This window comes from Strigops habroptila, chromosome 2, assembly GCF_004027225.2.
Source record: "Strigops habroptila isolate Jane chromosome 2, bStrHab1.2.pri, whole genome shotgun sequence".
Classification (NCBI taxonomy): domain Eukaryota; kingdom Metazoa; phylum Chordata; class Aves; order Psittaciformes; family Psittacidae; genus Strigops; species Strigops habroptila.
This window is the reverse complement of record NC_044278.2, coordinates 82,892,471-82,914,904: the sequence shown is the minus strand read 5'-3', so window position 1 is coordinate 82,914,904 and position 22,434 is coordinate 82,892,471. Positions and strand designations below refer to the sequence as shown.

The following is a 22,434-nucleotide window of genomic DNA, read 5'->3' as shown; positions in this document are numbered from 1 at the left end:
ATTTTGCTTTTACAGCTTCATTTTTCTTTCAGCTTTAGTCTAAAACACTATGAGACTCCAAATTAATGTTTAGTCCTAATAATTACAAGTTATTTTGGACCTACTTATTTTTTTGTGTGTATCCTTTCAACTGAATTAATAAATTGTATTTTGCCTTCTGAGTATTTCATCTAACAAACAAAATACTCTTTTAAGGTATACAAACAATCCCCCATGCAACATGCAAACATACAGACATGCAAAAAACCTCTCCAAATTGAATTAGTAATTTCTTATTGGCAAGTTGGACAGATTTTTCCTGCGCTTTCCTGCTTTTTGTCTCCTCTGTTGAAAATTTAGTCTTACTTGAAATACAACCATTCAAGCTTAAGAAGCACCACTAGGAATTCACCCCTCAAAGTGAATCCAAACTGTACAACCATACAAACAACAAGAATTCATCTGAATGCATGCCACTATCCATACTAAAAATGTCTACATCTGAGCTAGTCACCCTAGGCTCATTTTTTACCCACACATTTACATTTCCAATGTACAACTCACCTGACTCTAAAATAGCTATCTAAAATACATCCAATGAATTACACCCTAGAAGACAGCAAAATGAATCCCATCCCTTGTAAGTGGCCTCATGGCCATTTGGCATCAAATTAATCTTACACCACATTTACAGTTCGCTATTATACACGTGAATATGCAAATTGCCAAACAGAAAAATTTGTATTACTTTCTCTGTGTCAGGTATTATCTTTAGATATCTATTTTACATGACACAAATTAATTCATGTGAGCATATGGCTGCTATTAGGTTCAAACTGCACCTCAGAAACATGTATGTTAAAACAAATACTAGGATTCCATATTATTAAAAAAAGACATTATTCTAAATCACAACCTACCAGATATACAGTTACAGCACTCTAAGCCCATTATAAAAAAAAAAAAAAAAACCACCAACCTGTATTAAAAGTTAAAATAAATTAATTTTGATCACACAGATATAACTAATTAATAAGGTGGTCCAGGTTGGACAGAGTCTTGGGTGACGTACTTTAGTGTGTGGTGTCCCTGCCCATGGCAGAGGGTTTGGAACTAGATGATCTTAAGGTCCTTTCCAGCCCTAACTATTCTATGATTCTATGATTAAGCCATAATAAAGGAGTTCAGCTGCACTTTGGCCTAAGATCTTCTCATCTAAGATCTTCTCATCTAAGGAAGAATAAGAAGTAAGTGTGCATATACATATTTATATTAACATTTTTAATAAAAATAGAAAGTTATTCTAACCTACAGATTTTCTCTGCTATGTGCAAGTTCATATGAATAGTTGTAAGATTCATATTTTCTGCTGTCATGATAAAAATAAAATGAAATATTAATTTGCATTATAATATACTTCAAACTTTATGCGTATCATAATTTTCACATTTGTTTTCCCAATATGTAAAAGTAGATATTTTAGGAGCCGATAGTCTTATTTTTATTCTAGAATATTTATTGTAATGACTTCTTACTATTTAAATATTTTATATTAAATTAAATTTCTCCTTATATGAAGAAGAAAACTTAGTTTTACTTTATGTGTCAGATAATGAGGACATGCTTTCCTTTCCGAGCACTTGTGCATAATATATTTTTCTGTGCAGCCAAGACAAACACTTTAAAGTAATGTCAAAATTTCTGTTTTGAATGAACAAATGTCTCTCGAAATAACAGGTTACCTGAAATGTCAGGCATTTTTCAGGTTAGGCATCTAAAAAGGGCATTTCTGCTAACTTAGATAGAAATAACTTTGTTCTTATTTCCCTTCTGTACAATGGGTATAGTATACCCAGCTTCATAAGAATGGTGCAAATATGTTTCCACCACTGTTTACATAATACCATTCCTGTACAGCACAAAAGTGTCCATAGAAAACTTTTGCATTCAACACAGATTCAGATCAGATAGGTTAAAGAATACTGGGCCAGACATTAACTTAAAAAAAAAAAAAAAAAAAAAAAAAGTATATATGGAATAACTAACCATTCACTGAATGAGGTAGCGGTTCTGTGGGAAAATACAATATGTGATAGTAAAATTAAAATTACACTGTACTATATGCATGGAATGCTGTCACATTAAGGTTGTAGAGGCATTCTGGTATTTCTTAATGTTAGTCATGTATTTTGAAATTCAGTGATGGTCCTTTAACATAGATTTAGGATGTAATTTTACTGAATGCATGAAGACACTCATCAAACGATTTTACAGTGACATCTGATATACTGAAAATCCTGGCAGTTTTCTCCAGTTTATAGTCCAGGAAAATTCTGCTTCATTGGTAATAGCAGCAAAGCGGAAGGTTTTTCTTTCCAGGATGTCTAATTGTACTTTCAAGGTGCTTCCTACAGGACTGTATGCCAGACAATTTTGAAAAATACTTTATCTAATCCTACAACAAAAGTTGTCGTTTCTGTAAGTTATCAGTAAACTCTTCTACACTGAAATATCTTTTGAAGTATCTTTTGGTATTAAAAGTCTGCACTAAACATAAGGCTGCTCACACAACAATTACAGAAGACTTAAGCTGAAACTTCTGGAACACCTTTGCTGCCCAACCCCTCCATGAAATGAACTTGCTCATTTTCCTCTTTGAGTCTGCTTCCTTTCAGGTCCACTCTCTGAACTTGCTCACCAACATTCTGATATGAGACACTGAAATGTAGTCTGCTTTGTCATTTCTGTATGGCACTGTCATATTTATTCTCTTTGGCGATTAATTGGATGTTTTGGCAACAATTAGAGGTGAAATTATAGGTGAATTATAGGAATGACAAATTACATCAATAGACACACACTCTGCCTATGAAAAATGAAAAAGCGAATGAACGTTAAAATAAAAATTTGTGTCAGAATAGACCTATAAACTGAGTTCTTTAAAAAAAAAAGATCTGTCAGCAGCTATCTTGGTTAAATAAATTAATAGTTAATTTCTGTCTTGTGCCAGTATTTATCCTTGGACGGAGCTCACCACCTGCTTTGGGCTGCATTCCCAAGCAACCCGACTCCGAGAAGCCCCGGGCCTGGAGTGCCAGGGGCCCACTACCAGCCTCACGCCATCAGTGGGCTGCAGCCTTGGTCACAAGGCTTGAACTCTCTCTTCAAAGTTCAAATTTCTGCTATTAGATAACAGGAATATATATACACACATATATAAACAAGTTACAAACAAGTATAATGCAACCACAGCTGTGATATATTTAGAGAATTAGCAAAATTTAGCCTCACATATTTAATATGTAGTGGAAAACTACTGTGTCACTGATCACTTTTTCAGCTGGAGGTATTGGTTTCTTCTGCTTTACTCTTAATTCTTTCTGTAAGTACTGGTAACATTATATGGATAAAGTGTAATTTTTATTTTGGCACATTGTTCTAAACTTTACAAAGTTGTTATTAGTATGAGTTATGTCCTTCATATTTTCATATACCTTTCTGCTGTGTGAAAAAAGTGATGTAGTGAAACCGCTAACAAGATGAGCCTTTGAAAACATGCGCAGGTGATGAAAACCACCTCATGTCTGAAGCATCCCCAGGTCACAGCTGTCACACTCACTGCAATTCATTGCTGTCACAATCTGCTGTCCCTGCTTGTTGTTGCTCTCCTCTTATTCATCCACTCATATATCTAAACATTCTATTACAAAAAGACATCTAATGTTCATGTCATGTTTCAAAGGGCACAACACTCCTCTGAAATATAATTCTGAAGATTTTAGAGCTCAGAGTTCACTGCCAAATCTAAGGTGTTGCTTTGTAGGGCTTCCCTTGTAATTTTTCCTTTGTCTCATCTCCTGAACATAGCAGGATAAAATGTTTGGTTAGTACATGATGTCAGCTTTACTCCAACTTCTCATCATGAAGAAATGAAATATTGCCCGGTAATAGAAAAGCATTCGAAGCTTTTTAAGTTTAAAGATAACAGCACTGTGAACTCAGTGAATTGGAAGGAAAGGTCAGCAAGCCATCTACTGTGGCACTGTTCGCAAAGGCAATTCTATTCAATGAGCCAGATTATTTATAATATGAAGACTCAGATTTTCTAAGACTTAATTTTGGGTTTTGTTACTTAATTAGATAAGGTTGCTATCGATTTAATTTTCAGAGTAGATATTTCTCAAAGGTCTTCTAATTTTCAAGCAGAGTTTAAACTTGTAAAGATCTTGTACTGTAATTTCGAATCTATACTATCATTTCACTATGAACGCCAACATGAGTGATTCACAAACTTTTCAAATCAACTTGTGGAAACATTACCACTGAGGAAAAACATGTCAGTAAAATTGGGGTTAAGAAATGAGCCAGAAGATAAGGAAAACAAACCCAAAAGTCTAAAAATGGAGCAGTAAAATAAAGGAAGAATTGATTCTAATAACAAATGGTTTTGTGAAAGAGAGCAACTGTGCTATTTATCCATTGCTGTAAAAATAAAGAAAAAAGATTTGACCTTCTCACCTACATCTATTCTCTAAGATATTTATTTTGATTGTGATATAAGTTATTATTTATAAACTTTACATTGCCAGTGCAAGGTTCAAAATGTATGCTGATTACAGCTTCCTACTCAACTACTCAGTGCACATAATTCAAGAGACACTAAAATCACAGCCTCTGACTACGCCTAACAAGGAACAGGTAAAATTGCCAGTGACATTATGTCCATGCCCATGGGACAAAAATTCCCTTAACAATGGTCTCATGCTTTTATGTTGCTGGGGTTTATGTTTCAATCCTGTTCAGTATTAAAAAATATGAGCATAACTACTTGGCCATGCTCTCTCTATCCACATGACCATATGCATCTACCATAGGCAAAACAGAGGACATAAATCTAGACATGTGTTGTACCGTAAAGGGGCTGAAGAAAAGAGCAGGGAAGTCCTGTAAGTTCCTTAGCTTACAGTATTATTGAAATAACTATGTGCCACAAGATCTTACAATTAGAAGTGAGTTTTGGATGACACGTTAACACTTGTGGTTTTGCATTTACCTGCAGTGCAAATGTATCGTGGGCAATATCTCACAGGCCTTGACTGAAGAAGTCACAGCAGCACTTAGCTAGTGTCTCCATGAGCTTCTACCTTAAATGTCCCAAAATTTCAACTTAATCATTGCAAACTTTCAAAAAATGTATATTTCACCCTTGAGTGAGCACACCTTTTTATACAGAACTTAGATTAATTTGGTCATTCAAAAACACTTCATTGTAAATCCACATCTTTTTAAGTTATGGTTACGTGCAAACCAGATGGGAACACAAAACCTGGTTTGTTAAACAACTTGTGCAAGATGATATACCAGGAGTTGCGCCAAAGTTGGCATCAATAATGAAGATATAGTTAGCATGAATACAGGATAGTTGAATTTTCAGAAATGGCACACCTAAATAGTTTTATTATTATATTATTAATACAAACAAATGCTTAAATAAGGAAGATTTTGGGGAAAAAAAAAAAAAAGGAATTTCCAGTTACAAAGTGCTGCCAAACTGTTTCAAACAGAAAACCAAAATTGCTAGGTACTTTCAAAATCTTCACCTAGATTATAATGAAACTATCATTCCAACTAGATGAGCTACAAGAATGAACTTGCTAAGAAGTTAAGGAACTCTTGGATAAGGAAAGTTTTCTGATATGGCACTGCCTATGGTTAAAATAACATACACAGTTACATAGTGACAGAGTCTCCCTTTTAAAGTCCAATAATTTTAAACATACTAGACAGGTTTAGCTCAATGAGACAGAAGTAATTCTCAGTTAAGGGCTGCCTGCATCCCGCAACAGTCTTATAATGGCATGAGATATGTAAACACACCAGGACCCGCTTTGCACAAAAGGAAACCTTTTTACTTAGCCTAGGAGCTATGTTGTACTTCAAATGTACCTGATTTTGGTAACTGGAGACAAAGATCAGGGGTCACATAGGGATATGCTCTCATAGACTTATTTAAATGTAGGTCACAGTAGCTTAGGCCACTTTAATAGATAGAACTAGCTTGCAAATCAACTTTACAAACTAAAAGTCAGCTTGTCAAAGTTTAAAAACAGAAGGCTACTGATGCTTGTGAAGGTGAAATTTCGTACTCTTATGTATGAAATCAAACAGCTCACAGAAAATGAGAGAAGGGAAAATAGCAGAAAAAACAGTGAAACAAAGTTTTGTTGCCACAGTAATTCATACTTGTTGGGTGTCATTTAGCATGTGCTCCATCCCAATCTTCATTGTTTAGGTAACTTTTTAATATCAGTGGTCACCATTCCAATTAAGAAAATAAATTTAGAATTAAATAGAGCACCATGTTATGTTCCACAGAACTTGAGCATCATGTAACTCTTACTAAATATTGATCAAGTGAAAACAGAAAAAAAAAGGTGCCCAAATCACCGTGTAATTGAACAATAAGCAGCAGAATGTTTATGTTCTCAAGATATGGGCAAGATGGACATTAGGGTGGAATCCAGCCTTGCTGACATGGCACCTAAAGGAAGAAGAATTCTCAAATCAATGTCTTAGCTCCTTATGTCATCAAAGGTAAGAAAGGGATGCCACTGAAGGCCTCCACAGAAGATCTTATATTTGAAAGTGCAGGTACTTAAATTAGGTCATCAGACCATATTCTTCTAGGTCAACAGCATCATAGATTTGTTGACTTTTAACTGAATGGTTATTTATGATTCTGGGCTTGTTAGGTTAAAGTGGACAGAAGCACAAGCATATTGAATGTCTTAATAAAGTCAGACCTCTTCACTCTGGTTAAAACATTATGAACTTCAAAACTTTTGCAACTCTTGATTTGAAGGTCCAAGAGATTTTAAGTTTACCCATTTTTTGTCAATGGAATTGCATTAATGGACAGATTTCCAATGTAGCCCTAAAATATCAATAACCTTGCCTTTGTATGTCTATTTCTAACATATGAATGTTAAGTAAAAGCACAAAAGTTTGTGCGCTTTCTGTATCTCATTTATTAGAACTAAAGAAGAATAACAGGTAAAAGGCAGATATCTGAATAAATGTCAAATCAAATTACAAATATCCAGTGGTAAGGGGGAAATGCCTTTAAAATGAAAACGGAACATCTCCAATCAGAAGACTTCATGCCTCTCCTAAATACCTCTTTAACCAGATTGATTTAGTTACAGTTAGCAAACAAAACCTAAAATGGATAGACAATTTCAGATGTTAGATATTTTTTGAGATATCTCCACAATACTACAGTTCTGGCCTACAGATCACTGGGTGTGCTCTGTGCAACTTCATTCCATTCTGTTCTAGGATTTAGCAATTTAGGTTTTGCAGAGGTAAAGTATCAAGAATCTCAGCCTTCTTGAGATAACTTGCAGCATTTCAGTTCAAATGCTTAGATTTAAAAGTTGAAAAAAGAGTCTCTTCTAATTTAAGAAAGGAGTAATTTGGTATCTTGAGGAACATTGCCATTAGATCACAGCCTATGAAATACGAGAAATCAGAGAGCTATGTATTCTGTATGAAAATCCTTCAGCTTAAACACTGTTTTAATACTGATTTATAGAGTGAAAGGAGAACTGAGAAGATAACACTGGCCACCAGCAGCCTACTGTGTTCCCACAGCCACAACAGTTGGGTTTCTCATATAGAGTGACTTTATGACTTACCTTATAGCATTTGACAACTATCCATCTTTATAAAACTTAACAGTTGTAAGTGCCCTAGAATTCTGTGTGTTTGGGGTTTTTTTTATGTAGTTACCTTAATAACAGATGTTTCAACTCTGGATGGAGGACTCTGCACTTGTGCTGCTGCTGCCATGTTGGCAATGGTACTAAGGTGATTCATCTGGCTCATTGCCATCGTGACAGATGCTGGAGGTAGGCTCACGGGAATTAATGGGTGGGGCATCATCATAAAAGGAAGTTCCAACCCTGATGGGAAAAAAAGAAGGGAAATAGGTTTATGCGTTTTTTTAAAACATCACCTCTTTTTTTCTCCTGATGGACGATACTCAAGTGATAGTTGACAAGATGGTTCACATTGCAGGACAAAGCAGCTGTATGTCAGTTCTCTTCCAGAATATGTATGGGTAAATCACTAACAATGGTGGAGGGTTTCTAGCTACAAGGATAGGCAATTAGACCTCTTAGTTTGTTTGTATCATTGTTATGTATGATATCATTGCTAAGCAATGGCCTTTTATTTTGAGGGTTTTTTTGTCTGGTTTTTTGTTTTGTTTTTTTTTTTAATATCTGCTGCAAGGTGCCTTAGCAATGCATTATTATGCCACTGATGCACAGGTTAGCAGTTATTTTAAGTATCAATTTTATTGCATATGTATTTGTTCTTTATTGTCTCCACTTCCCCTGCTTAATACTTTAAAAGAAGTATTCCAATATTCCCCACATCTTTGATTTTTCACAGCCTTTTTATTTGAACACAAAATAAAGACTGGAATTGGAAAACTGCTGATGTTACTGCTGAAAGATGTCAACCCATACCATTTGGCAGAAGGTGGTTCTGTTGAAGAGAGAGGGTTGAGAGGATGGCTAACTGGAACATTATGCTGTCCAGGCAAGCTGCGGGCGGTTAACAGAGGCCTGTGATCCTTGGGTGGGGGAGACTGAAGTTTTTCTTTATCCAAGAACCATCACTGCTGCCTGTGGGGAATGAACATATATTATTTGGATGAAGGAGGACTCCAAATTTTCAATTTCTGAATTTGAAGCAAGGCCCAGCAATCTAACTTTTTTGCAAGGTGGCAATTTTTTTATTTTATTTTTTTTTCTTCCTTTAATACATGGGTTGAGGGAAGGACTTTTGTTTTGACTTTTTTTCCTGCCCTCTGAAAAAGATATGTAGGATAACTTTTTTAAAGCTAAGAGTTAGAAGACAAGCCTAAAAATATTATAGTTGTGCTCATTCACATGAAGTTTCTGGGTTGTTGCATACTTTACATATACTTTTGCAATCTTAGGAAGTAAAACTATATATGGCCTTTGATTTATACATGAGGGAATATTTTTACCTGAAAAATGTTTAAAAAAGAATATTGCCTGTTATGCAATTAAAATCAAACTTCAGTCATATTTTCATCTTGAAATTGTGAATAAATAAACATTATACGAAGTAACTAAAATTGAATTTATTGAGGGCACCAACATGTTGCATATGGTGCTTGGCTGATAATTCTGTTTTGTATATTCAGTTTTTATTTATATGGTTTAGTTAAAATGTAAGGGATTATTCATTGATTCCTGCAGTCTTCGGGTAGTGGAATGGCTAACAGCAAGGAAAATATGGACAAATAAGTGTTGAGACGAGCAATAATTCATATATTTGAGAAAAACCTTTTTCACTATTGCAGACCTCCTCATCAAAAATATCCACAGAATTAAACAGAAGGATACAATACCATACTAAAAATTCATATAACATTATTAATTTGTACATTTACATATAATGGAAAGTTTAAAATTTTCCAATCTGATGACTTATTCATAGTGGGTATCTATATATAATGCTGAGATTGAGTATATATATGTTTACACACACAAAGTAATCTATACACTCACTGTAAGAATTTATTTACCATATCTAATCAATAAACAATGTTTGAATATACTAATAAATATGTAGATATGCATGCATTCTCAGTAATATTAATAAATCCATAAGCAATAGATGACTGCTTCCTTTTTCATATAGAGCACAATTTCACCCCGACTTGAAAGTTTCTACTATTTTCATGGGGAATTTCTCTTCATAAGGACTTTCGGGTTAACCTCAGCCAAGACCTATTTAACCTATATTCAATTTCCATTGGCATTAGGGATTACAGCAAAATGTATATTTCTGAATGTTTTTCTACATACATCTTATTACTGAATAAACAACAGGGCCTGAAAAACAACAGGACTGATATCACCTCCTTCTTACTTCAGTAGAAAGAGGAGTACCACATTAGTCTTCACATTTTTTTAACATCATTTTTATGGGATGACAAAAGCACAAAAGTTGGTAGAATTCCAATTTAATTTCTCTAGATCTATTAAAAACCTGATTGTAAAAGCTGTACAACATAGTTTATAATGAAAAATACTCCATTATTGCCATGATTTTCTTTCCCTAGTTACTTCATGAAGACAGTTAAGGTTCAATATAAATTCTAACTCATTAGCTCAATACTGTCTCAATCCCAGTGTAAATTGTTCAGAAGTAGGTAATGAAAATTCAATCCAAACTGTCCCACAATCAAACAAACCAATTTTATGAAACAATGAAAAGAATCAATTATAGGAGATACTTTTACTATTTTACATGAAATTGTCACAACCTTTATGCAGTGTACGTAGTTGAGCTGGTTAATACATGATTTGAATCGCATCACCTCTGATAAGGGAACGGAACATGTTTTCCTGCATTTTGAGAACTCGGAGACTCTCAAAAAACATTAAACTACTTTCAAACATGTACGTAATTGAAAGAGCTAGATCTTAGCTAGAAAAACTTTTTTCTTCCCTTCTAATTTTCTTTTCTCTAATTTTTTGCTTTTTGCCACTGTGACATTTACATTTCACTTCTTTTGAATATTCTTGCATTAAATAAAATGACTCTAGAAATGAGAATTAAACACAAAAAGTGAGTTAATCTCACTTAATTTTAGCCAAAATATAGGTGTTGATACAGATTCAATACAGAAAGACAGGTAGTTCCAAATGGTTATTCACCCCATCTTAGAGCATGTGTCCATAAAATAGTAAGATAGGTTTTCTGGCACCTAGGGTTTCATTAAAAAACAATGACCAAAAATCACAAAATCTCAGAATCATTTAGATTGGAAAATGTCTTTAAAATCATCAAATCCAACCGTTAATCTAACATTGCCAAGTCCACCACTAATCCATGTCCCTAAGCACCACATCAACCCATCTTCTAAACATCTCCAAGGATGAGGACTCAACCACTTCCCTGGGCAGCCTGTTCCAGCACTTGACAACAATTTAATGAATATTTTTTTCCCAATATCTAATCTAAATCTCCCCTGGTGCAACTTGGGGCCATTTCCTCTTGTTCTAGTGCTTGTTACTTGCGAGAAGAGACTGACACCCACCTTGCTACAACCACCTTTCAGATAGTTGTAGGCATCAATAAGGTCTCCCCTAAGCCTCCTTTTCTCCAGGCTAAACAACCCCAGTTCTCTCAGCCCCTCCTCGTCAGACTTGTGCTCTAGATTCGTCACCAGCTTCACTGCCCTTCTTTGGACACACTCCAGCACCTCAGTGTCTTTCTTGTAGTGAGGGGGCCAAGCCTGAACATAGTATTTGAGGTGTGGCCAGTGTCAAGTACAGGCAGTCACTTCCCTAGTCTTCCTGGCCACACTAATTCTGATACAAGCCAGGATGCCATTGGCTTTCTTGCCCATCTGGGCACGCTGCTGGATCATATTCCACTGGCTGTTGACCAACACCCTAGGTCCTTTTCCACTGGGCAGCTTTCCAGCTGCTCTTCCTGAAGCCTGCCAGCGTTATTGTAACCCAAGTGCAGATCCTGAAATTGAGCCTTATTGAACCTCACACAACTGGCCTCAGCTCATTGATCCAGCCTGTCTAGATCCCTCTGTAGAGCCTTCCTATCCTCAAGCAGATCAACCTGGTGTTGTCTGCAAACTTACTGAGGGTGCACTTGATGTCCCCATCCAGATCATTGATAAAGATATTAAACAGAACTGGCCTCAGTACTGAGCCCTGGGAACACCACCTGTGACTGGCCACCAACTGGATTTAACTCCATTCACCACCACTCTTTGGGCTCACCCATCCAGCCAGTTTTTTACCCAGCAAGCAGTACACCCATCCAAGCCATGAGAAGCCAGTTTCTCCAGGAGAACGCTGTCGGAAATGGTGTCAAAGGCTTTACTGAAGTCTAGGTAGACAGCATCCACAGCCTTTCCCTCATCCACTAAGTGGGTCACCTTGTCATAGAAGGAGATCAGGTTAATCCAGCAGGACCTGCCTTTCATAAGCCCATGCTGACTTGGCCTGATCACCTGGTTTTCCTGTACATGACATATGATGGCACTCAAGATGATCTGCTCCATAACCTTCCCTGGCACCAAGGTCAGGATGACAGGCCTGGAGTTTGCCAGATCCTCCTTCCGGCCTTTCTTGTGGATAGGCATCACATTTGCTAACCTCCAGTCAACTGGGACCTCCCCAGTTAGCCAGAATTGGTGATATATGATTGGAAGTGACTCAGTGAGAACTTCCACCAGCCCCCTCAGTACCCTTTGGTAGATCCCATCCAGCCCCATAGGCTTGTGTGTGTCTAAGTGGTGCAGCAGGTCACTGACTGCTTCCCCTTGGATTCTGTGGGCTTCTTTCTTCTCCCTATCCGTGTCTTCCAGCTCAGGGGGCTGGGTACCCCAAGAACTACTGGTCTGGTCTTACTATTAAAGACTGAGGCAAAGAAGGCATTAAGTACCTCAGCCTTTTCCTCATCCTTTGTCACTGTTTCCCCCACATCCAATAAAGGATGGAGATTATCCTTAGCCCTCCTTCTGTTGCTAATATATTTACAGAAACATTTTTATTGTCTTTATGGCAGTAGCTGGATTAAGTTCTAGTTGGGCTTTGACCCTTCTAATTTTCTCACCGTATAACCTCACATCATTCTTGTAGTTCTGTGAGTTACCTGACCCTTCTTCCAAAAGCCATAAACTCTTCCTTTTTTACTGAGTTTCAGCCAAAGCTCTCTGTTCAGCCAGTCTGGTTGTCTTCTCCTGCTGGCTTGTCTTTCGGCACCTAGGGACAGCCTGCTCCTGTGCCTATAAGATTTCCTTCTTGAATTTCCAGCCTTCCTGGACTCTTTTGTCCTTCAGGACTGCCTCCCAAGGGACTCTGTCAACTAGGCTCCTAAAAAGGTCAAATTCTGCCCTTCAGAAGTACAAGGTAGCAGTTCTGCTGACCCCCACTTTGTTACTTCTCCAAAATAAAAAACTCTATCATTTCACTATTGCTACGCCCAAAATAGCCTCCAACCATCACATCACCCATAAGTCTTCTGTAAACCACAGGTCCAGCAGGGCTCCTTCCCTAGTTGGCTCCCTCACCAGCTGTCAGGACATTATCTTTCACACATGCCAGGAACCTTCTAGACTGTTTCCTCTCTGCTGTATTGTATTTCCAGCAGACATTTGGTAAGTCCCCCATGAGAACAAGGACTAGCGTATGTGAGACTTCTCCCAGCTGCTTATAGAATATTTTGTCTGCCTCTTCATCCTGGTTGGGTAGCCTATAACAGACTGCCACCGTGCTATCTGCCTTGTTGGCCTTCCCCCTCACTCTTACACATAAACACACAATCCTATTGTCACCATCATCAAGCTCTAGCCAGCCAAAACACTCCGTAACACACAGCGCTACCCCACTACCTCTCCTTCCTTGCCTATCATTTCTTAAAGTTTATAGCCATCCATTGCAGTACTCCAGTTTTGCGAGACATCCCACCATGTTTCCATGATGGCAACTATACCATAGTTTTCCAGCTGCACAACAGCTTCCAACTCCTTCTGTTAGTAGCCCATGCTGCATGCATTGATGTAGATGCACCTGGCTATTGATCCCACCACCTTTTTGTGGTGAGAAGCCCTAATTCCTGCATGACCATTCTCAGGCTCTACCACGGTTTCTAACACATCAATAACCTTGTGTCTTTGCTGCCACATGGATCACCATCCCCTACCTCCATTGAGACAGCAGACTGAAGAACTTACTAGCACACTGTCCCTCAAAGATTGCATGCCACCCCCCAGGCTTACCTCTAGTGAGCCTGGCTTTATCCCTTTCCCTCTTCAAATCTAGTTTAAAGCTCTCCCAGTGAGCCTTGCTAACTCCTGTGCAAAGATCCTTTTCCCTCTTTGAGACAGGTGTATCCTTTCTCATATATATGTACATTATATATAAATATAGGGAATACATATAATACATATGTAGTAGCAATTATATGAATATTTGTTAATATAAGCAAGGAAGATGTTTGCATTTTATATAGCTCTTGAATTCCCAGTAGTTAGATATTTTCCCCTATTTATTAACAAGATCATCTACAGTACAGTTAATTTCATGTTACAAGGCTGAATGTTTGATTAGGAGATAGAATCAATTCTGCTGTGACCCTTTCTAACCCAGTCACAGAAATTTGCACAGTCAGTCATAGATTACAAATTATGGCACTGCTTATGTGGCTCCAAAATTAGAGCTTTTCTAAATCAGTAGCCCCCTTCTGCCTCAAAATTACAGTGTCTATTGTTTTAGAGTGATATTGAACCTAATAATAAATTGGAAGAGAGAAGACAAGCTTCAGAAAACAAAGTATTGAGGCTAGCATTTAGTCAGTGACAGATTCTTTACTATTTGTAGTCTGGCATTATCTGCCAAGATTTTGTTTAAAGGAAAATGATTCATAGACAACCCAATCCATAACAATGGAAACTACTTTCAAACTACAGGCTGTGGCACTCCTGAACATTTTAAGTGGACAGACACAGATACAAATAGTCTTGGCCATTTGCTGTGTTTTTCTTATGTTAGTTAAGGCAGAACAATTTTCCTCTTAGAGAAACAGTTATTTTTCATTAATGTCAAAGTGAAATAAGTGTTATTCCTTAGACACTCTTCACCAGCTGCACAACAAAGTGCAAGCTACCAGTTCTGTCACTTTTTCATTCAATTTTGAATTTAATGCGTACCAGTGGTTTGAAAGGAGTATTAAAAAATCTGTTGCCTTCTTCCTCTTCACTGTTGCCCTGTTGGAGGCTTATGTTTATTCCAGTTTCCATCAGTGGTTGTCAAGTCTTTGTAATAGGATTAAAAGCTTGGACACCTGATATCCCTGGGTGCTGCAGTTCACCCTCATAAAAGCTGTTTGCTTTAAATTGAGAGAAAATCAGGTTTTAGTGGCATAATTAATTAAATTATGCAAAGTGTTCCAGATTCAGCATAACACTTTCTGAAGCAGCAATTGGAAGCTCTACATTGCATTCAAACTGCATTTCAATTGATGCTGCACTAGGCTGACCATACAGTAGCCATTTTCAAGGCTTTCAAGCACAAGGGATTCAATTTTGAAATGCAAATGCTTAACGTTGAGTGCTCAAACCCCATACATGTGCACTTGAATAAGTAATTTGGTAGCCAACTACGTATTTCATGTGTGATACTGCTAATATGAGCACTCAAAAATTGGAATAGAAGTTCCAAATGTAAGTACACGTGCTTAAAAACTGGGCTCAGATTGTCTCATTTACTCATTCATCATGGACAACCTGATGGAACAAAAATAACAATACATTTTCATAATTTGAAAGGCGGATTACAGAATTAGTGTTTTTCCCCATCACCAACATTTCAGCACGTTTTCCATAATGTGAGTTACCCTCTCCCATAATCAGTGGTTATACAACAAACCATTATTTGTACACTCAAGTGGGTCTGTAAAAGCCTGATGCCTGGATTATTTGTATTCATTAGTAGCACAATTAGGTAGCTAAAGATGGTAATAATAAATGAAAACAGTTCTGGACTGGAAGGTAATGCAGCCAAGAAAAGGAAAATGAGGCAGAAAACTAGACTGTACAATGTCAGCTTCACAAACAAACTCTGATCTGAATGTACCAGATTCATTTTCACAGTCATATCTTGTCTTTGCTTACTCTTTTTCCTCTCTCATTCCATCCCCACTAGGATTCAGTTAGCCTAAATTTTGGTTCCTACAATGTGAGCTGAGCAGTTTAGTTCTTGTGACAGTCAAAAGGGATCCAGGCAACAGTCTGTGCAGAATTACTGAGCCCACTCCGTGAGATACAGACCTATCTTTGATCAGCTGGATCTGAATCTCTTGGTTCCAGGGATTACAGTGACCCTTCTCCCAGACTCAACTCAATGGCCTAAACACATGCCGCCTGAGATGGCTAAAATAATTTGAGACATGTCTTACAGGGTTAGTGAGTACAACACAGCACCTGCAGGAGACCCCATGCCTATTTATCTGGAGACGTAGATCAGGCAGAATAATCAAGGATATCTGAGAGAGCAGCATTATCTATGTCTAGGCCACTAAGCCAAACCTTTCCTGATTATAGGTAGGTTTTAGACATTAAAATTAGACTATTTGCGGGCCCTCAGGTCTTCCCCTTCTTTTCCTGTGGAAAACTTGGATATTTTATGGCAACCCAGAGAACACTTCCAGCCTGTCCTTAGGCAAGCAAATCTCAGCCCTGGACCAGGGATGGTTTCAGGTACTATTATACAGACAAGCAGTATCACATACCAAAAACACAAAAGAGAGGCTGAGTTTCTACTAACAACTCAAACCTCTACTTTTCTTTCTCTCTTTCTTTTCTTTCTTTCTTTTCTTTCTCTCTTTTTTCTCTTTTCTTTCTCCTCTTTTCTTTTTTCTCTTTTCTTTTTTCTCTTTTCTTTTTTCTCCTCTTTTCTTTTTTCTTTCTCTCTTTACTTTTTTCTGCTTGCCTGCCTTCCTTTCCTTCCTTCCTTCCTTCCTTCCTTCCTTCCTTCCTTCCTTCCTTCCTTCCTTCCTTCCTTCCTTCCTTCCTTTCCTTCTTCCTTCCTTCCTTCCTTCCTCCTTCCTTCCTTCCTTCCTTCCTTCCTTCCTTCCTTCCTTCCTTCCTTCCTTCCTTCCTTCCTTCCTTCCTTCCTTCCTTCCTTCCTTCCTTCCTTCCTTCCTTCCTTCCTTCCTTCTTCCTTCCTTCCTTCCTTCCTTCCTTCCTTCCTTCCTTCCTTCCTTCCTTCCTTCTTCTTTCTTTCCTTTTCTTTCTTTTCCTTCTCTTCTCTTCTCTTCTCTTCTCTTCTCTTCTCTTCTCTTCTCTTCTCTTCTCTTCTCTTCTCTTCTCTTCTCTTCTCTTCTCTTCTCTTCTCTTCTCTTCTCTTCTCTTCTCTTCTCTCTTCTCTTCTCTTTCCTTTCCTTTCTCCTTTCCTTTCCTTTCCTTTCCTTTCCTTTCCTTCCTTTCCTTTCCTTTCCTTTCCTTTCCTTTCCTTTCCTTTCCTTTCCTTTCCTTTCCTTTCCTTTCCTTTTCCTTTTCCTTTTCCTTTCTCTTTTCTTTCTTTCTCTTTCTGTCTTCTTTCTTCCTTCCTTTCCCTCTTCCTTCCCCTCTGCCTTCCTTCCTTCCCTCCTTTCCTTTCCTTTCCTTTCCTTTCCTTTCCTTTCCTTCCTTTCCTTTCCTTTCCTTCCTTTCCTTTCCTTTCCTTTCCTTTCCTTTCCTTTCCTTTCCTTCCTTTCCTTTCCTTTCCTTCCTTTCCTTTCCTTTCCTTTCCTTTCCTTTCCTTTCCCTTTCCCTTTCCCTTTCCCTTTCCCTTACCCTACCCTACCCTACCCTACCCTGCCTTACCTTATCTTGCCTTGCCTTGCCTTGCCTTGCCTTGCCTTGCCTTGCCTTGCCTTCTTTCTTTCTTTCTCTCTTTCTCTCTCTCTTTCTTCTACTGATTTTCTTTCAGTCTCCCACTCTTGCTGTTATCTTCTGTGTTTGCTGAAACAATTTGTATCTCAGCAACAATTACAAAACAAAGCATCAGTATCAGCTGTGTTGGCTCATTTTTCTGAAGTGGACTATTCACTATCTGGGCTATTTATGTCCACTGGAAAATATGCATAATCAGTGTGCTAAAAAGTGGTAATCTTAGTATCCTGATAGGAAACCTCTTCACAAAACTGTCCAAATCAAATCCTGCTGCTTTAGACTTTGAATTGCTACAAATTTGTGATTCCATTTTTGTATAATTCAGTCTTCTAAAATCAGCTGTAGTATTTATGTGCAATATACGACTGTTGTGAGACTTTATAAAGGACAGACATCTACAGCTAAAGGTGCTTTTGTAAGACCTCTATGTTACTCCTACATCATTAAGAGTGAAAAAAACTTTGCCATATGAAACAGTATCTGTCTCATCTTATTGGGACTTAAAAAAAAAAAGTATTACTACCTCTTCTGAGATCACAAAGTGATCAGGAGAGCAAGTACTATGACAGAGGAAAACAATGTTTCCCAAGACTTCTCTGGAACACTGTGTATTCTGCTTTAATAAGGATTCCTCCTCCCTCATCCCCCCAAAAAATAAAAAACAAAAAACCAAAAAATAAAAAATAAAAAAACCCCACCAACCCCCAAAACCAACAAAACAGAAAAAAAAAAAAAAGCCCAACCCAACAACAAAAAAACCAAAACCAAAAACTTGCCTTCTTATTTTCTGGTTATATCATAGAATCATAGAATAGAATCATAGAATCGTAAGGGTTGGAAAGGACCTTAAGATCATCTAGTTCCAACCCCCCTGCCATGGGCAGGGACACCTTGCCCTAAACCATGTGGCTCAAGGCTCTGTCCAACCTGGCCTTGAACACCGCCAGGGATGGAGCATCCACAACCTCCCTGGGCAACCCATTCCAGTGCTTCACCACCCTCACTGTAAAGAACTTCTTCCTTATATCTAATCTAAACTTCCTCTGTTTAAGTTTGAACCCATTACCCCTTGTCCTACCACTACAGTCCCTAAGGAAGAGTCCCTCCCCAGCATCCTTGTAGACCCCCTTCAGATACTGGAAGGCTGCTATGAGGTCACCACGCAGCCTTCTCTTCTCCAGGCTGAACAGCCCCAACTTTCTCAGCCTGTCTTCATATGGGAGGTGCTCCAGCCCTCTTATCATCCTCGTGGCCCTCCTCTGGACTCGCTCCAACAGCTCCATGTCCTTTTTATGTTGAGGACACCAGAACTGTACGCAGTACTCCAAGTGGGGTCTCACAAGAGCAGAGTAGAGGGGCAGGATCACCTCCTTCGACCTGCTGGCCACGCTTCTTTTGATGCAGCCCAGGATACGGTTGGCTTTCTGGGCTGCAAGCGCACACTGCCGGCTCATGTTAAGCTTCTCGTCAACCAACACCCCCAAGTCCTTTTCTGCAGGGCTGCTCTGAATCTCTTCTCTGCCCAGCCTGTAGCAGTGCCTGGGGTTGCCCCGACCCAGATGTAGGACCTTGCACTTGCCTTGGTTAAACTTCATAAGGTTGGCATCGGCCCACCTCACAAGCGTGTCAAGGTCCCTCTGGATGGCATCCCTTCCCTTCAGCGTATCAACCGAACCACACAGCTTGGTGTCGTCGGCAAACTTGCTGAGGGCGCACTCAATCCCACTGTCCATGTCACCGACAAAGATGTTGAACAGGACCGGTCCCAACACCGATCCCTGAGGGACACCACTCGTTACTGCTTTCCAACTGGACATCGAGCCATTTACCACAACTCTTTGCGTGCGGCCATCGAGCCAGTTTTTTATCCACCGAGTGGTCCATCTATCAAATTGATGTCTCTCCAATTTAGAGACAAGGATGTCATGTGGGACAGTGTCGAATGCTTTGCACAAGTCCAGGTAGATGACGTCAACTGCTCTGCCGCTGTCCATCAGTTCCGTGGCTCCATCATAGAAGGCCACCAAATTGGTCAGGCAGGATTTCCCCTTAGTGAAGCCATGTTGGCTGTCACCAACCACCTCGTTGTTTTTCATGTGCCTTAGCATGTTTTCCAGGAGAAACTGTTCCAAGATTTTGCCAGGCACAGAGGTGAGGCTGACTGGTCTGTAGTTCCCCGGGTCTTCCACCTTCCCCTTCTTGAAAATGGGGGTTATATTACCCTTCTTCCAGTCATCGGGAACTTCACCTGACTGCCAGGATTTTTCGAATATGATGGACAGTGGCTTAGCAACTTCATTCGCCAGCTCCTTCAGGACCCGTGGATGGATTTCATCAGGTCCCATGGACTTGTGCACGTTCAGGTTCTTAAGATGGTCTCGAACCTGATCCTCTCCTACAGTGGGCCTAAGGTCTTCGTTCTCACAGTCCCTGCATTTGCTTTCCAAGACTTGGGTTGTGTGGTCAGAGCATTTGCTGGTGAAGACTGAGGCAAAGAAGTCATTAAGAACCTCAGCCTTCTCCAAATCCATGGTAGCCAGTTCTCCTGATAGCTTCTGGAGAGGGCCTACATTGTCCCTAGCCTGTCTTTTATTTGCTACATATCTATAGAATCCTTTCCTGTTATCTTTTACATCCCTTGCCAAACTTAATTCTAGCTGGGCCTTAGCTTTCCTAACCTGGTCCCTAGCTTCTCGGGCAATGTTCCTGTATTCTTCCCAGGCTGCCTGTCCTTGCTTCCGCCTTCTATAAGCTTCTTTTTTCCCTCTAAGTTTCCTCAGCAGCTCCTTGTCCATCCACGGAGGTCTCCTGGCCCTCCTGCTGCACTTTCTTCTAGTCGGGATGCAACACTCTTGAGCACATAGCAGGTGATCCTTGAATACCAACCAGCAGTCTTGGGCCCCCCTGCCCTCTAGGACTGTATCCCATGAAACCTTACTAAGGAGGTTCCTGAAGAGGCCCAAGTCTGCTTTCTTGAAGTCCAGGGCAGTGAGCTTGCTGCACGCTCTTCTCACCGTCCTGAGGATCTCAAACTCAACCATCTCGTGATCACTAGAGCCAAGGCTGCCCTGGAGCGTTACATTTCCAACCAGTCCCTCCCTGTTGGTGAGCACAAGGTCCAGCATGGCACCTCTCCTCGTCGGCTCCTCTACTGCTTGAAAGAGGAAGTTGTCTTCCACACAATCGAGGAACTTCCTGGATTGCTTGTGCCGGGCCGTACCGTCCCTCCAACAGATGTCAGGATGGTTGAAGTCCCCCATGAGGACCAGGGCCTGCGAGCGTGAGGCTGCTCCTATCTGTCTGTAGAGCGCTTCATCCACAGAGTCCTCTTGATCAGGCGGCCTGTAACAGATCCCCACCGTAATGTCCCCTGTTGCTGTTTTCCCTTTGATCCTGACCCACAAACACTCTGTTACCTCATCACCCGTCCCCAGACAGAGTTCCATACTCTCTAGCCTATCACTGACATAGATAGCAACGCCCCCTCCCCGTCTGCCTGGCCTGTCTTTTCTAAACAGCCTGTAACCTTCCATTCCGACACTCCAGTCATAGGAGCCATCCCACCATGTTTCTGTGATACCAATGACATCATATTCCCGTAGCCTTGCACACATCTCTAATTCCTCTTGCTTGTTCCCCATACTACGGGCGTTTGTATAGAGGCACCTTAGCCGAGCTCCAAATGAAGCCGACTCAATGGCTGGGGCAGCTGGAACATCTCTACATCGCTCCAAGCACTTATTACAGGTGCTGGCAACTGACCAGGAATGTTGGGATGGATCAATGCTCCCCTCCCCCAACACATCTAGTTTAAAGCTTTCCTGACCAGCCTGGCAAGCCTCCTACCAAAACAGCTCTTCCCCTTCTTTGTCAGACCAGCTCCACCAGCCTCCACTAGATCTGGCCTCCCAAATGGAGCCCCATGTTCTAAATAGCCAAACCCCTGACTATGGCACCAGCTTTCTAACCATTTATTAACCTGCCAGACACGCCTAGCTTTTTTAAGGTCCTCCCCTTTGCCCTGGAGAATCGATGAAAAAACTATCTGAGCTCCAGAGCCCCTAACCACCTCTCCCAGGGCTCTGTAGTCCTTCTTAATGTCCTCCAGGCAACTGCTGTCTATATCTCTAGCACCCACATGGACCACTACAAGGGGGTAATAGTCAGCAGGACTTACTAGAGCAGGCAGCCTCTCAGCAACATCCCTGATCCGAGCCCCCGGCAGGCAACACACCTCCCTCGAGACTGGATCAGGCCGGCAGATGGGTGCCTCTGTGCCTTTCAAAGTAGAGTCCCCTACTACTATGACCCTCCGCTTCTTCCTGGAGGCACCAGTAGCGATCCTCTTTACTGGTGCATCAGCAGGGTGCTCATTAGGTGTGGTGATCATGCTTATTCTAATAGGCCATGAGCAATGTGGACTGATAACTGGAAGTTTTTATGATTTTCTCTAACATTGTGGGGTTGATGAGTCTGGTATTTGTATTTCTGCTATTATCATGATAAAGCATAAATAAGTATAGCAGCAAATTTGGGGTGGGGGGGACAGACTATTTTTTGAAAAACATTTTCCCACAGAAATATATAAAGAAGAAGTCAAGAGAATCTTTTGAAATCACATATGGTTTCTTCTTCACAGACAACAGTAGCAATCTGAAAATCAGGTTTTAGCCTCAATCATGTTGACTGTTTCATTCGCTGTCTCAATTTTATTGCATAGTTTTTTTCTTGGAAATGACAAAGAAATTATAACTGCACTTTGCACTGTAAACTGGATTTGTACCCAGTTTACCCACCCCTTCTATATTTATGTTCTGATAAGTAAAAACTGCAGTACAAACTGGTAATTTCAGGAAAATGATTATGGAATTCTACATGCTGAATATCAGAGTATATGCTTAATCACAAATCAGAAAATACTGAATTTATATAAACTAGTGAGTGAAAGA

At 39.7% G+C, this 22,434-nt stretch overlaps 1 protein-coding gene across 1 annotated transcript in view; it reads right to left on the bottom strand.

Annotated features, from left to right (window-relative positions):
- DACH1 (dachshund family transcription factor 1) overlaps nucleotides 1-22,434 on the bottom strand; it is a 377,909-nt gene that overhangs the window by 115,008 nt on the left and 240,467 nt on the right. Inside the window, 4 exon segments of the mRNA XM_030476075.1 lie at nucleotides 7,771-7,943; nucleotides 8,514-8,547; nucleotides 8,549-8,652; nucleotides 8,655-8,672. Coding sequence (XP_030331935.1) covers nucleotides 7,771-7,943; nucleotides 8,514-8,547; nucleotides 8,549-8,652; nucleotides 8,655-8,672 — 329 coding nt within the window.